This window comes from Uranotaenia lowii, chromosome 3 (assembly GCF_029784155.1).
Source record: "Uranotaenia lowii strain MFRU-FL chromosome 3, ASM2978415v1, whole genome shotgun sequence".
NCBI classification, from domain to species: domain Eukaryota; kingdom Metazoa; phylum Arthropoda; class Insecta; order Diptera; family Culicidae; genus Uranotaenia; species Uranotaenia lowii.
Genome location: NC_073693.1, coordinates 201,128,846 through 201,143,422, shown reverse-complemented (window position 1 = coordinate 201,143,422; position 14,577 = coordinate 201,128,846). Strand labels below are relative to the sequence as shown.

Sequence of the window (14,577 nt, the reverse complement as noted above, 5' to 3'; positions counted from 1 at the left end):
CTTCCACACGTTCATTCGTAAGGTTCCCAACTGTTTTCACTGCATTAGCGTACGAGATCGATTCTAGTTTTTTCTGGTTTTCACTGGTTTCAACAACATTGTTAGCACTACTTGCACTTGGTCCACCACTTTTGGTCTGTTTTTTTGGACAATTGACCTTCAAATGCCCTTCTTCCTTACAAATGAAGCATTTAAACTTGTAAGACTAGCCACTAGTCAGTCGGCAGGCGTCCCAGAGATTCCCTAATCAATCCCTAGGGTCGGCAAGCTTACTGATAAAATGCAAAATGCAGAGAATTTCCGGAGGCAGAAACAACTCCACCTTCTAGCTTAAACTTAATTTTATTGGGAAGCACAATCCAAGCTTAATTCCACCACTTTAAATATAACAACAATAGGTCTGACCTGTGTTACGGCTACCACCTGGTACTGGTCCTCGGTTGGTCCGACCCTGGATTCGGTGAGGTCGAACTCGGTCCAACAGCGTCGACGCGGCGAAGTAGCTGGCGGCGTTCTGGGTTAGCGACCAGCGGCAGATGCGGAGCAGTCGACGGGTAAGTCGCAGTGTACCTGGCCCCACCTTGGGTGCTGAACCAGGCACGGAGATGTCGAGAGGCGAGGCTGTCGCAGGGTAAGCTAAGTGTACCTGGCCCCACCTTGGGTGCTGAACCAGGCACGAAGATGTCGGAAGGCGAGGCTGTCGCGGGGTAAGTTGAGCGTACCTGGCCCCACCTTGGGTGCTGAACCAGGCACGGAAGTGTTGTTGGCCGGATCAAGTTCGCAAGTGAGAAACTCACCCGAACTAGCGACGGAATGATGCGGCGAAACCAACGGCTGGTTTAAATCCGGAAGCTATGGGGTTGCCTTCCTTGTAACGGCGAACGTAACCTCCAAAGCGGCAACGGTTTAAGGGCGGATTCTTTTGTGGGTTCGTAATGAATCCGATTGAACGGCGACGACTCAGCGGTGGATTGAAATTTCATCCAAAAACAGCGGGGTCCTAAATATAGCGGCCAAATATTAAATGATGTCGATGGCGAGAGCAAAATGGCGAATTTTTACCTGCTGTCCGAATATGTGATTTCACACAACTTATCACAATATTCTATTTTCTTCTGTAGTTCTTTCGCCAACGTTCAAATTTGAAATGACGATGGCCGTTCATATAACGGGCTTTGGACAGCAGGCAATCGTTGCTCTCGCCTCGCGCCTTTTTCTGCCTCGTCTAATTCCATTCGCCTCTCTTTATTTCGATTCGCTTTTTCGCTCTGCTGGGTAGCTTGCGGTCTCTAGTGGTGAGTAGTGGAACTGGTGCTCATGGCTGCGTGCTTTTCGTGGAAGTTTTCGCCTTCCAGAGGAATAGTTCAACCCCCAAAATATTCACTGCATATAAAACTACAAACTACGAACAAAATCGCTGAGACCTCTTTAGAGAGACTAGCAACGCTTACACTCTCCCCCTGCTTGGGAAAAAAATATTTACGAAGTAAATATTTTTTCCTACGAACCACTGCAAATCAGAAACAATTACACCAATAACACATAGCTCTGAACCAGCACTGCACTTGTTTTACTGCGCACGGGTTGAATTGATCGAGCTTTACGGTAGCTGATAAAACATTTTGAACCGCACGTACTAGATCCCGATTGACAAAGTTCAGAGGAAAACGTGTATAGTTTCCAAGAGTGTGATTGGAGTATCGGGGTCATAAGTTATCATCATCGGTAAAACCGACTCCTCTCTGTTTCGGGACATATAGTCCTGTACTGACCATCAGCGTCGTTAGACTCCGGTCTCCAGCGATTAAATATCAAGCCACAGGGACTTGATAACTCCCACAACTCAATTCCATTATACAGAAAGCTTGATAGTTGAAGATTAATATTGATTACAAATTCCAAATCTAAAATTAAACAAGTTAAAGCTAAAATAAATATTACAAATTTTAAAAACTAAAATAAATAACAAAAACGAATTAAAATTAAAATGGAGCTACAAAAACGCACAAATTTATCACAGTCATGAGAAGCATAACCAATGAACAGAACTGAATTTATTGTCGGAGTCGGAGTACGGATTCATTCAAACTACTGATACTTTTTTATTCAGTGTAAGTGCTCGAATTTTGGCTGTCAGATGGATTTGTCGGAGTAGTTTGACAGATGCCACAATTGGATGATGGAAATAAGCAAAAGAAAAGGAAGAACATCAGATGCTATCAAAACGAAAGTGAAATCGTCATCGAAGGAACATGTGGCTGAAGGTAAGAAGTTTTATTCCGGCAATTCTCAAGGTGCGCACTTGAGAAAACCATCATATTTTATTGTTTTTAGGGAACTATTGGCCGATAGTTCCTTATTACATTAAGGTGTGCTGGTTTTCTGGGGTATATCTTGACTCAAGATTCTTGAGAATTGTCGGGTAGAACTTCGGTGATTGCGGGTAAGTAAAAAAAATTTCTAACGTGGCTGTGTGACGTCATAACCTTGACCTTGACTGACCTTTGACCCATATTTGTTTTACACTTTCCCTTTCCTTTCGTTGACCTGTTCAGAAATTTGCTAATGACTGTGTGATGGTATTTTGTTTTGATTTTTAGTTTTGACTTTGACGAATAATAACATTTTTTTTTTTTCACAATTTACTAACTTATAAACTAACTTAACTAACACAATGTATTTGAGAAACGTAATTTGTTTTTTTTTTTTAATTTTCATTTTAGGTTACCAAACTATTATACATCCCTACTAGATGGTAATGACGATGATGATGATGGCCTACATAAACACAACAATCATATTAGGACAGCACACACTAAAATCACCACAGATTGAGGGCGTTTTTCCAAAAAGAGTCCGAAGACTAGAGAAAACAAGGATGTTGGATATTCTACGGATGTCTTTTCTCCAGTATACAGGTGAGTTTTCTTAAACTTTTTACGAACCCTCAGAAGTAAGAACATAAACTTTTTTTTTTTTTTTTGACAATATTTTAACGTACACAGAAAGCCTCCTAACACTGTTTCAAGATTTAGAATGAATACGTTCAAACGGTTTTTTTTTATTGTTCATGCTTTGAGATCCGCGGCGGAGAAAACCCCGAGTGGTTTGCCATTCAGATCTGCGACCGCGTACGAACTTGTGCCCTTTTTCGCAACGACTACGCACGGCACAAATTGTGGCCCTAGTTTTGCGTTAAACTTTTGGCCAGCTGACGACTGTCGGAAGCTGCGCTTAAAAACTCTCTGACCTACGTTGAAAGTAGGCGAATATCGTTTGTGGCGAAGATCGTACCGCCTCTTTGTATCTTCATGAGTTTTCTTGAGTTGATCAAAAACCAATTCCTTGATTTTCTTATTTATTCTGCTTAGTTTTTCCACACGATCTTCGTCGCTCAAATCGACGGAAGGTTCTAGCCGGTGTTCGGAGCCTTTGGCTATGATTTCATGCCCAAAAACAATACAGTGTGGGCTGTATTTGGTCGACGAATGAACTGTGTTATTTAAAATATACTCTATTTCAGATATTTTACTATCCCATAAACTCTGATCCGTTTTGACGTAAGACCTTATCATTGAATTTATGGTACGATTCAGCCGTTCAGCAGGATTAGCTTGACTCCTGTGTCTAGCATTTGTCCAATGCTGAATTTCATATTTCGCTACAAAATTTTGAAATTCTTTGGACAAAAACGTACTTGCGTTGTCCGAAATTATAATTTGGGGAGTAGAGAACCGCCTAATCCACTGCTCTTCCAAAATTTTGCATAGATTAAGATTCGATATCTTTCTCACTGGAACAAGAAGGCAGTACTTGGAGAAGATGTCCATGATGACTAACAAGTGACTGTTACCTTGCTTGCTCCGTGGGAGGGATCGAATGTAATCCATGCAAACTAATTGGAAGGGCCTTGTGGCAATTCTCTGCTTCCCCATTTCTGGTGTGCTTGCTACTGTAGAGTGTTTATTTATTTTGCATTCAATGCATCGGGCAATATGCTTGCGTATGTCGCTGCACATACGCGGCCAGTAATAGCGACGTTTTACTTTTTCAACACATTTGTCGTAGCCTATATGAAGATTATTTTCGTGCTCGGTTTCTAAAATTTGAGTACTCTTAGACGCTGGAACGCAGAGTTTTCATTCGAAATGGTAATCCATAGTATCGGCTCTCGCTGCCACAAATTTGTACAGCTTACCTTCGCGTATTTTGAAGTCTACGTATTTTTCAGGTTCCTTCTGAACCTCTGAAAGCAGATTATTGTACCAACTGTCTTCTATCTCAGCCTCTATTGCTTCTATTGAGCGCGATAGTGCGTCTGGCACAACGTTTTCTTTTCCTTTTCTGTGGCGGATTTCTAAATCATACTGCTGCAACGTGATCGACCACCGGCTCAATCGGGAGGATGACCGCCACTTCGCACGCATGATGAAAGTTAGGGCACAAGAATCGGTTACCAAAATAAATTTGGTTCCCTCAATATATCCCCTAAACTTCTCAATACTACGAAGCGCGGCCAGAGCCTCCTTCTCGGCCGCGTGGTAATTCAGTTCAGCTCCTTTGAGCTTCTCTGAATGGAACGCTATTACCTTCTCTTCTCCGTCGTGTACCTGCGTGAGGATACCAGCGATAGCATTATCGCTGGCATCAGTTTGCACGGTGAACGGGAGTGAAAAATTGGGATTGGCCATCACTGGTGCCGATATGAGGCATTCTTTGATGGCACGAAAGGCGTCGTCTGCTGCCAAGGTCCATTGCACCCTCTTAGGCTTATTTTTCAATAAGTCGGTAAGAGGTGCTGTGATCTGGCTGAAGTTCTGGATAAACCGTCGGTAATAATTGGCCATACCGAGGAATCGCCTAAGTTGTCTGATTGATTTTGGGACCTGATATCCAACGATCGCTTGTACGCGATCGGGATTAGGCCGCAAACCATCTTGGGACAAAATGTACCCAAGGTACGGCAACTCTTGGCAGCAGAACTTTGACTTCTTGACGTTTATACATAAGTTTGCCCTTCTTAAACGTTTGGCCAAATCCTCAAGCCTCTGGATATGCTCCTCAAAAGTTTGGGTAGCAACGACAATATCGTCGAGGTAGACGAAAATTGCCGGTTCGAGTGCACCGTGGTCTAGTATCCTGTCCATACACTTGCTCAAGGTTGCTGGTGAGTTACAAAGTCCCATGACACAGCGAGTCCATTGGAACAGGCCTTTGCCTGGGACGGAAAATGCCGTGTACTTCCGGGAATCCGGATGTAACGGGATCTGAAAAAACGCTTGAGACAAGTCTATGGTAGAAAGAAATTTGACTGGACCAAGGTGACTCAAAATCCGGTTTTGATGTGGCAACGGGTACGCATCCCGTTTCGTACGCTCATTGAGCTTGCGTGCGTCGAGGCAAATTCTTACCTCCGAAGTATCTTTCTTTGCCACTGGTATAACCGGAAGTGCCCAATCAGAACTCGACGGTTCGACAATTCCATCCCTGAGCAAATTATCCAACGCCTGGTGAAGTTTGGCTTGGATAGTCGGACTCCAAGGGTATGGGTTTTGTCTCACTGGAGGAGAATCTTTATACTCGTCTTTAAATTCGATAACGTGTTCTAAAACATTTGTTTTTCCGAATTTTCCTGGTTCTGCGTTAATAAACATATTTTTTATCTTTTCTAGGTTGCGTTTCTGATCGTTGGTTAGCTCTTCTTCCAATTCCAAGATGTCGTGGACACCGTCGTCCAAAACCTCCATGGGCTGATCCCGGATCGATGGGGAGATTTCGAATTTTCTCCAAAAGTCATACCCCAAGATGCATCGACGTTTCAGTTTCGGAGCAAATAGCACGTTCAAGATTTTGGTGGCGCCGTTGAAGGAAATTGGAATGTCAGCACACCCTAGTATTTCCAGATCTTCCCCGGAAGCGGTCTTTAAATTGATCGAGGTATGTTCCAGTTTTAAATTTAACGATTTTATTATTCTTTTAGCACCGATGCCCACTACAGTGCGTGCAGCACCACTATCCAGAAGTCCAATCAGTTCTATCCCCATCAATTGGATTTTCGTGAAAGGCCTAGCATCATTACTAAGTTTGACGAGCAGCGAAGCAATTTCGTCAACTTTAGTCCGATTAACTACCCTAGAATAACCCAATTGCTGGAGATAGACCGTAGGATCTTCAGGAAGTAAAGTAAGAGGTCTTGAAGAAGATAATTGACTGCTCTGCCTCATTGAGCAGTCCTTTTGAAGTTTTTTACTTCACAGTATGGACAGTCGGACGATGTAAAACCTGGAAAACCACAAACGTAGCAGAAAATGTTGAGAGGCTTCCCACAGTTCTTAAAACCATGCCCCTCCTCGTGACAATTGAAACATCCTTTTTTAATCGGGATGTACGCCTTTACAATCCTCTGGATTGCGCTAGTTCCACTTGGACCTGGTGTAGGGTCTCCCCCGGACGGAAATTTTGAATTTTCATAATTCGGGTTTTGATCAATATTCCTATTTCCCCTGCGCTGTTGATGTGGAAAAGCCGTTTTATGAAAATTCGATTTTGGATCTGAAAAATATTGTTTTTTATGATAATTTTCATTTCTGTTATTTTGAACGTTTCTATGTTGATTGTATCTATTTGAGTATTTATTGTTTTGATCACTTGACTCCTCGATTTGGGCATTCGATCTCCCCCCAAATCGGGATACCTTCTCGTGATAGTACTTTTGGTCGTCTAGCTCTTCGATTTGGGCATTCGATCTCCCCCCAAATCGAGATACTTTATCATATTCATACTTTTGGTTACCGAAATCTTCGATTTGGGCATTCGGTCTCCCCCCAAATCGTGATACTTCTTCATATTTATAATTTTTGTTTTTTAAATCTTCGATTTGGGCATTCGATCTCCCCCCAAATCGAGATACTTTGTCGTATTGATACCTCAGATTATCCAACTCCTCGATTTGGGCATTCGATCTCCCCCCAAACCGATTTTGATTTTCGTATTGATACATTTGATCGTCTAACTCCTCGATTTGGGCATTCGGTCTCCCCCCAAATCGGGACTCTTTTCTTGCATAAATTTTCCAGTTTATAGCATCAAATTTCTTACCAAATGTTTTCATTGCAGGTACCGAATCTACGTTTGCGGCGAGCATTGCTGTTTTGCAGTCTTCCCTGGTGTTCCGGAACAGGACTTGGAATTTGCGACTATCATCCCATTGTGTTGACATTCCCCGGAAAATGCGGACCATATCCAGGTAATAATCCTGAAATTTTTCATGACTACCCTGCCTACGCGCGTTAGCTAGTCTTTCGTACTGATAGTCCATGTCGATTGGTAAGAACTCGTTCTTGAGTTCAGTAACGAGGTTCTCCCAAGAGCCTAATTCGTTTGAACCGTTTATCTCCATGAACCATGCTCTAGCTTTTCGGGTAAATAGATGATGCGCAGACGCAAACAGTTCTGCTTCAGAAAATCCTTCTGACTTAGCATTAAATTGAACTTCTTTTAGAAACTCGTTAACTTTTCTCCCATTGTCCATTCCGTCATATCGTATGGACCATTTATGAATGGGTAGGCGATCCTTTTTTACTACCACGTCCGAATCGATTAGACTTGGTAGTGAGCCACCTTTATGCCTAACCCAATCCTCAAAGTTTTTCGGTTTCATTAAATGCTGCTTTTCGCCAGATTCTGACCTAATAGAGCTACTGTTCTGTTTGATGTTTTTCATAGTTTCAATTTCATTTTTCTCGCGTGCTTTTTCTAAGGCAGCAATACGTTCGAGTAATTGACTAACCGTAGTTTTTAATTGTTCATTTTCTCCCACAAGCTTAATAATCGCCTCGTCTTTTGCGTCTAACATTTCTTCTAATTTTTCCTGATCAACATTGCGATGTTCAGGATCAATACCATAATGTACTTCATTTTCAACCTCGTCATCTAGCTGTTCATTATCAGCATAACCCTCAATGAGAGGCTGAGCACTTTCGTTGATCCTACTGAGCTCTAGCTGCCTAATCTCTTGGATGGGAGACACGATCGAAAAGAACATACTGAGGAGGTTGATGCATTCATTAGCAATGATAGCAATGCTATTGAGATCATTTTCCCCCTGAGTATGTGCTTTAAGACGCTCCATTCTGAATAGAATATGTAGAAGTTTCGTTTTGTGCAATTGATCAGGAATTTTTTTTGCTTTTGAACCTTTTAAAGCGTTTCTTGTTTCTTGTAAATTTAACCCACATGTATTTATTTCGTCAGTCACATTTTTACAAACATTTATATGGTCAACAATTTTATTCTCTTTTTCAGATTTTAGCAGTTCACGCAATCTGCGTTCCTGCTTAGTACGGGATTGATCGGACATGATGACGTCACGCACACGCAATTCGTGGTCAAGTTCAACGCTTGACAAATGAGCAGGGTTTAGCGCGAAATAGTGCGCTCTTAGATGTTCTTCCATATTGGCCGGTAAAAGTATTTTTTTTAAATTAACTTAAATGAAAATGACAGAATCCAAAGAACAAGCAAAGAAATAACGAAATAAAAAGAACAGAAACGTTATAGTAGATAGTAAAACTAGAAATAAGTAAGAACAGAGATTGAAATAAACTATTACCTTTTCTGGTCTTTTTATTTCCCTTCGAAAACACTACACACTGAGCAAAATGCTCCAAAATCATAAAATTTAATTTGAATATGTTAATATTTATCTCCTCTCCGGTTTACTTTTTTGCTATCTTTGTTCTCCTCATTCCTCTGACAACAGAACCCCTCTGTGTAATTCAAAATATTTTAAAAACTGTGTAAATCGTATCAATTTTGCAACGGGAGGCAGTGGGCGAATTGGGATCTGGGTTGTTAGCGGATGATTTAAGCGCCACTCCGAGGAGACCAGCCGCCTTTTGATAGCTTGCCCGGCTTTTGAGACCCAACATAGGGTGGGTGTATATTGTATTGGCCCAGATCAGACTCAACCTACCGACCTCAACCGTCGATCATCCATCAATATCCCCGACTAATTGGTCGAAAAATCTACAAAAATTCAGACTGGTTGTTCGGTTGGCCAAAAAATATCAACTGACTGGAAAAACTATATTTCCAGAATTGTCTTCAGCGGACCCACTTTCCCCGAACAAATTCCCCAGGATTGCTTCGGAAACTGGAAAGGGGTTGGATGGAAAAAGAAACAAACTAGAGTCAACCCAACTCAAAAAAAAAAACTCTACTCTACCGAACAACCGAAAAAAACGTGAACCTTAACCTTTCATTAAAAACATCGTTTATTTGGTCTCAAAAAACGTTTGTTGCAACAACTAATTTATTTACATTTTCTGATGGTGGTGGTTGGTGTTTGTAGGATTAGTAAGGAGTGTATTTTACATTTAGGTGGGTGGTTTTGGCTTCTACATTCCTCTACATACTACTAATTCTCCTCAGAGATTTCTCCTACTCATCACTAGCGCCTCTAGCGCTGCCTAGGCATACTAAACCTTCCCAAAGTTTCCCCGGATGGGGGTATTTGTCGGTAGTTTGAGAGTGCTTTTCCTAAAGTTTCCTTTAACTTGACAAGGAAACGGTGCGGTTTTTCTTTAACACCACCGGAGGTTATTCCAACCTCATCGGTGGACCATGGATTTTATGTATATAAAAAAATATACCGTAAGGGGAATTGAACCCGGGCCCTCTAGGTCCTCAGCTGGGAACGTAGCCGAGTGAGCTATTTGCTCATATGGGAGATTAACTTCCAAAAAGGGAATCAAAATGGGATTCCGATCATGCGCATGATATAGAAATGGTTTTGAGTACTCACGTTGCTGGGCAATCAAACCTCAATTAACTTTCGGTTGATCCCCAGACCGTCGTTTCTGCTGCTGTCGATGCTGGTATGGTCGTCGCCGGGTGTTGTCGGGAAAACTGCGTCGCTGCCGTGATGCGTGGCTTCGGCGGTAACGGTCTGCGTCGACCCGCAGTGGATTTCCTTGGACCAGGTGGTGATGATGTTTGTAGGCTCGCGTGGGCTTCGTACCTGATCCGTTTCAAACATTAGTTACAGGGAAAAACGCACTCAAAAAACCATTAAAAATTACCGTGTTCTGCTCTTTGAGCTATCACCCAACGGTATTGCTCGCACTTAGGACACTCTTAATCGCACTCTATTTTGGGAAGGTTTTAAAAAAGACATTTTTATAAAAAAATTAAAACCCACGTTTTTTTTTATAAAGTACCTTGTGGTACAAATGCGGACCCGAAATAAAAAAAAACTTGCAGTCCAGCCTACTCCACAGCCCAAGGAAAAGTGATCGAGTACTTGCATCAGCCCTCAGATCAGAACAGTCATCTAATTTCCTGACCGGAACTTCGTAATAGTTAGCGAACTAACGATTACGAATGTTCACGAAAAACCCTCTTCTTTTTCACATATTTTTCTGGTAACCAACCCGAGATATTGATATCCGATCTCGGGTGTAGATTCTAATTCCCGATTCTTACCAATACAACCATAAGACCTATCATCTGGTGGGGTCAACGCCCGGACATGCATCAGCTGGTGGCGATATCTCTAGCAAAGTTTCGCCAAATCCCTTTAAAACACCCAGATCCGCTTTACGAAGAAAAAGAGTTTTTCCGTGACGTCACGCTCTCGATGGGGTGCGTCGAGAGTTTTGTTTACTCTCCAACATATTTCTCTCCTACTCGGCTATACTCTTGGTTCATTAGTTCTATAAATAGAATGATTATCGGCTTTTGCAGGGATGGCTATTTTCAGCTAGGTGTTCATTCGGTCTACTCAGGGATGTTCAAGTAAAACAAAATGAAATTATTTAATTTTATCCATACTGCTACATCATTCCTCACTAGATTTTCGAAAATTTGATTGGAACTAACGTAGTTTGTTCCAATCAAATTTTCGAAGGTTAAATCGAAAATAATTTTATAAAAGATTGATGTTTCCGGGGTCATATGTTTTCATCACCAACTAAATGGCTCTTCCTCTATTTCCAGGTAGTGAAAGAATTATCACTCCTGTAACTGACCATCAATGTTCGTCGAACTCCGGTCTCCAGCAGAAACAAAAAAAGTTCATGAAATTAAATTCTTAACGTAACCTTGAAGAAACACTTTCATCAACACAAGATCTATTAACTTATTCCTGAACAAAACTTGAATATTTACATTTGGTCTTTCTTTGTGCTGTGACTGATGACAATTTTCCTTCTCCTAAACTGCTGCACAAATCATATAAAAACTTCATTCACTGTTCTCTTTACTCAGCAAATCAGCTAAAACAGAAAACAATGAGAAAAAAATCCTCAATGGAAACCCTAAAAAAGATTATCACTGTAAACTCCTTTCCGACAAACTAGACTCAACCTTAAAATTCAGCTTTCAAGAAAAACGAATCTAATGCTCTCGATAAGAAAAACCCAATGACAAATCTAAACTCGAATGTAATTGTTGATTTTAACCTCAAAATGTATTGAGCAAAACAAATCATCCCAATCTACAATCTTACAACAAAAACTTGCTTGGACATCTGCCTTGAAAAAACTTTCAAGAAATATTGTCCAATTAAATTTTCCAAAATACTCCGTGTTCATGAAAAACATGAGCACCCCTACTACAGAGCTCTCCTCTCCAGCAAAACGAGATGAACCTCTCATCTGTCACTAACACAAATCAAACCAAACGTAAACAAACCGTCATAAGTGGTTCGCGTGTGATTATTTTTGCTGCCCAAAAATCTGTTCCGAAGGAAATCGTGATAACCAGCTGGAAAATCCGCATAAATCCGTGGCGATGGTGATAGGCTGCTGCAGGAGAGTTTCCTACATCGTTCCGTAATGAAACCGTAAGTTGATAAGTTCTTTTTCTCTCGTTCTAGCCAAAAAAAACTTCTTCCAGCTACCCGTCGTGATGGTACGAAGAAAAAGAAGAAGGGACCTTACTGTGTCGATCCATCTGCCGAGTCTGCACTGCAATTCGAGAACTATACGGAACCGGAAGTCGACTGGATGTCGTACCCTATGTTTTTCCCCAAATGTGGAGGAGTTTTCCTACTGTGATTCGCCGAACAAAATCAAAACCAGGTAACTTAAAATTCAATTAACAAAAAAGTATTACCATGCTCTACTTTATCGACTAATTCTATTTTTAATGTTTTAGCTCGACTGCACGCTCGCCAAAAGGAAAACCGGAAAATGGATTTATGTACAACAGAAATGGAAGGAAAATTATTTGAAAATGGAGGAAAATTTCTGGAAAATCGAAGCAAACTAAAAAATGGAAATTTAAAAGCGAAAATCAAATTCTATCCGAAGATTTGAGTGAGTTTTTAAAAATTCTAGCTGTAAGTACTAACCCTAAAATTAGAAAACTAAAACTAAAATAAGAAAAATAGGACTGATCGTAGGAATCAAAAACTAATAATCTAAACTAATCTACTATTTACAAAAATATCTACAATGCGCGGATGAATTTTAAGAAAAAAAAACTTTTTACAAAAATTTTTACATGACGTGACAATCGTCGTTTATGGTGGTTGTTCGATGCTCGCTCGCTTCGGTCGTGTTTCGGTCAGCATCTCCTCCTCGCTTCGATTGATTGGTCTGATTTCTTCTGAGGTTAGCTCGCTTTATTATTCGTGAATAAATTCACTACTTTTTACAGGTCATAACTTGACCTCATCAGATTTCAAGAAAATTTATTACTTTTTCGGAATCAACGATGACTGACTGATGGACTTCAGTTTGCTCTGCATCCAAGGTTTTTGTGAAAGGGTCGTTTTCCGGTTTTAGCTAGGAGAAACTGCTGTTTCTTTTTTCATGAAATACCCCAGTCAAGGTTTTGCTTGAGCCGTTATCAGATAGCTTCTCATCCTGGCTTCATTTCTTGGCGACATCTATCCATGGCTCAGCTCGCTCTTAATAATAAGAAGATCACTTTCCAAAATACATCAATTTAGTAGAAGATCTCAAAATTGTTCTACTACTAAGTCGACCGATTTTGAAAAGCTCTCACTCAGACTTGGCATATCCCTATTTCTCCACAATCGTGGACTGATGGACTTCAGTTTGCTCTGCATCCAAGGTTTTTGTGAAAGGGTCGTTTTCCGGTTTTAGCTAGGAGAAACTGCTGTTTCTTTTTTCATGAAATACCCCAGTCAAGGTTTTGCTTGAGCCGTTATCAGATAGCTTCTCATCCTGGCTTCATTTCTTGGCGACATCTATCCATGGCTCAGCTCGCTCTTAATAATAAGAAGATCACTTTCCAAAATACATCAATTTAGTAGAAGATTATTCTACTACAAAGTCGACCGATTTTGGAAAGCTCTCACTCAGACTTGGCATATCCCTATTTCTCCACAATCGTCGGATTTCGCGGCGTGATTTTTCTTGCAAGCAGAGGAGCTCTTTCACCCAGAAATCGTCGATCCTGGGAGAGGTAATTCTACCTTCGTGCTTGTCGCCGTACTATGTCTGATAGGTCATCACTTTACCACTTCTATATTCGCTAAGTTCGTACTTCAATCGGAATCAACGAAGACAATCTGGTCGACATCGAAGCTCACTTGAACTGGTGTGTTATTTTTGACCCGTAGGTATTTTTGTCATCTTGAAGATTTGTTGTCCTTTGTTCAAAACTAAACTACATAGCTGTACTAGATTTTGGTTAGGAGTATGTGTGCAGTTTTTTAATTTGATCAGCAAAGTAGACACCAATTCGTTTCCCTTGCTGATCTTCAAGCTCATACGTGTGAGACCCTAAGACCTTCCTAACTACGCATGGTTCATACTTTGGCCCAAGTTTTTTGCAAAACCCCTTACCCTTGTCTGAAAGGTCGAAAGCCTTTTTTAGAACTTTTTCTCCGGGAATGTAACGAGGGCAACTTTGATTGGAACGTAAATTATAAGTCTTTTCGTGTCGTTTGTAAGCAGCTGCCAAGTTCGACCTAACTTCTTCAAAAAGTTTTTGTCGTTCCTCTACTATAGTTCCCTGATCTTTTTCGACTGCCTGGTGTTTGTCTCGTATTTTTGCGTACTCTCTTCCGTCAGATATCTGATTACGGCCGAAAACAACAAAATACGGACTATGTTTGGTGGAGTTATGAATGGCTGTGCGGATTGCGTTGGCAATTGACTGTATGTCGTCTGCCCAGTGTTTATGTTCCTTTTTTAGCGTTGCTCGAATCGCAGTCGTTATCACCCGGTTAACACGTTCCGTGTTGTTAACTTGCGGATGATAAGCTGGTGTTAACCAGTGGTTAACATGGTACGTCTTCAGAAGGTTGGTGAACTTGGTTGATGTGAATTGAGTACCATTGTCTGTCAAAACAATCTCCGGTACTCCAAACAAGCGAAATATCATGTTTTCGACAAATTCGGTTAGTGGTTCTGCTTTGGCTTCCCTGAAGGGTTGCACCAACACGAATTTGGAGAACACATCAGTTGCTACTAGCAGACAGGTGGCGCGGTTTTTACCGGAAGCTGGAAGAGGTCCGACGAAGTCTAGAGTGACGAATTGCCAAGGGTATTCAACAGGTTTTTGGGAACCCATAGGAGGTGTTGTATTGATATTCACGGC

The 14,577-nt window shown here is 41.2% G+C and overlaps 1 protein-coding gene across 1 annotated transcript; it reads left to right on the top strand.

The window, feature by feature from the left end:
- Positions 1–2,203: 2,203 nt before the first annotated feature.
- Positions 2,204–8,470, top strand: LOC129750684 (uncharacterized). The gene is made up of 5 exons (XM_055745685.1): positions 2,204–2,264; positions 2,753–2,918; positions 5,673–5,937; positions 7,117–7,246; positions 8,305–8,470. The coding sequence occupies exons 3-5, from the start codon at positions 5,806–5,808 to the stop codon at positions 8,349–8,351; spliced, it is 309 nt and encodes a 102-aa protein (XP_055601660.1). The 5' UTR covers positions 2,204–2,264; positions 2,753–2,918; positions 5,673–5,805; the 3' UTR covers positions 8,352–8,470.
- Positions 8,471–14,577: the final 6,107 nt, after the last annotated feature.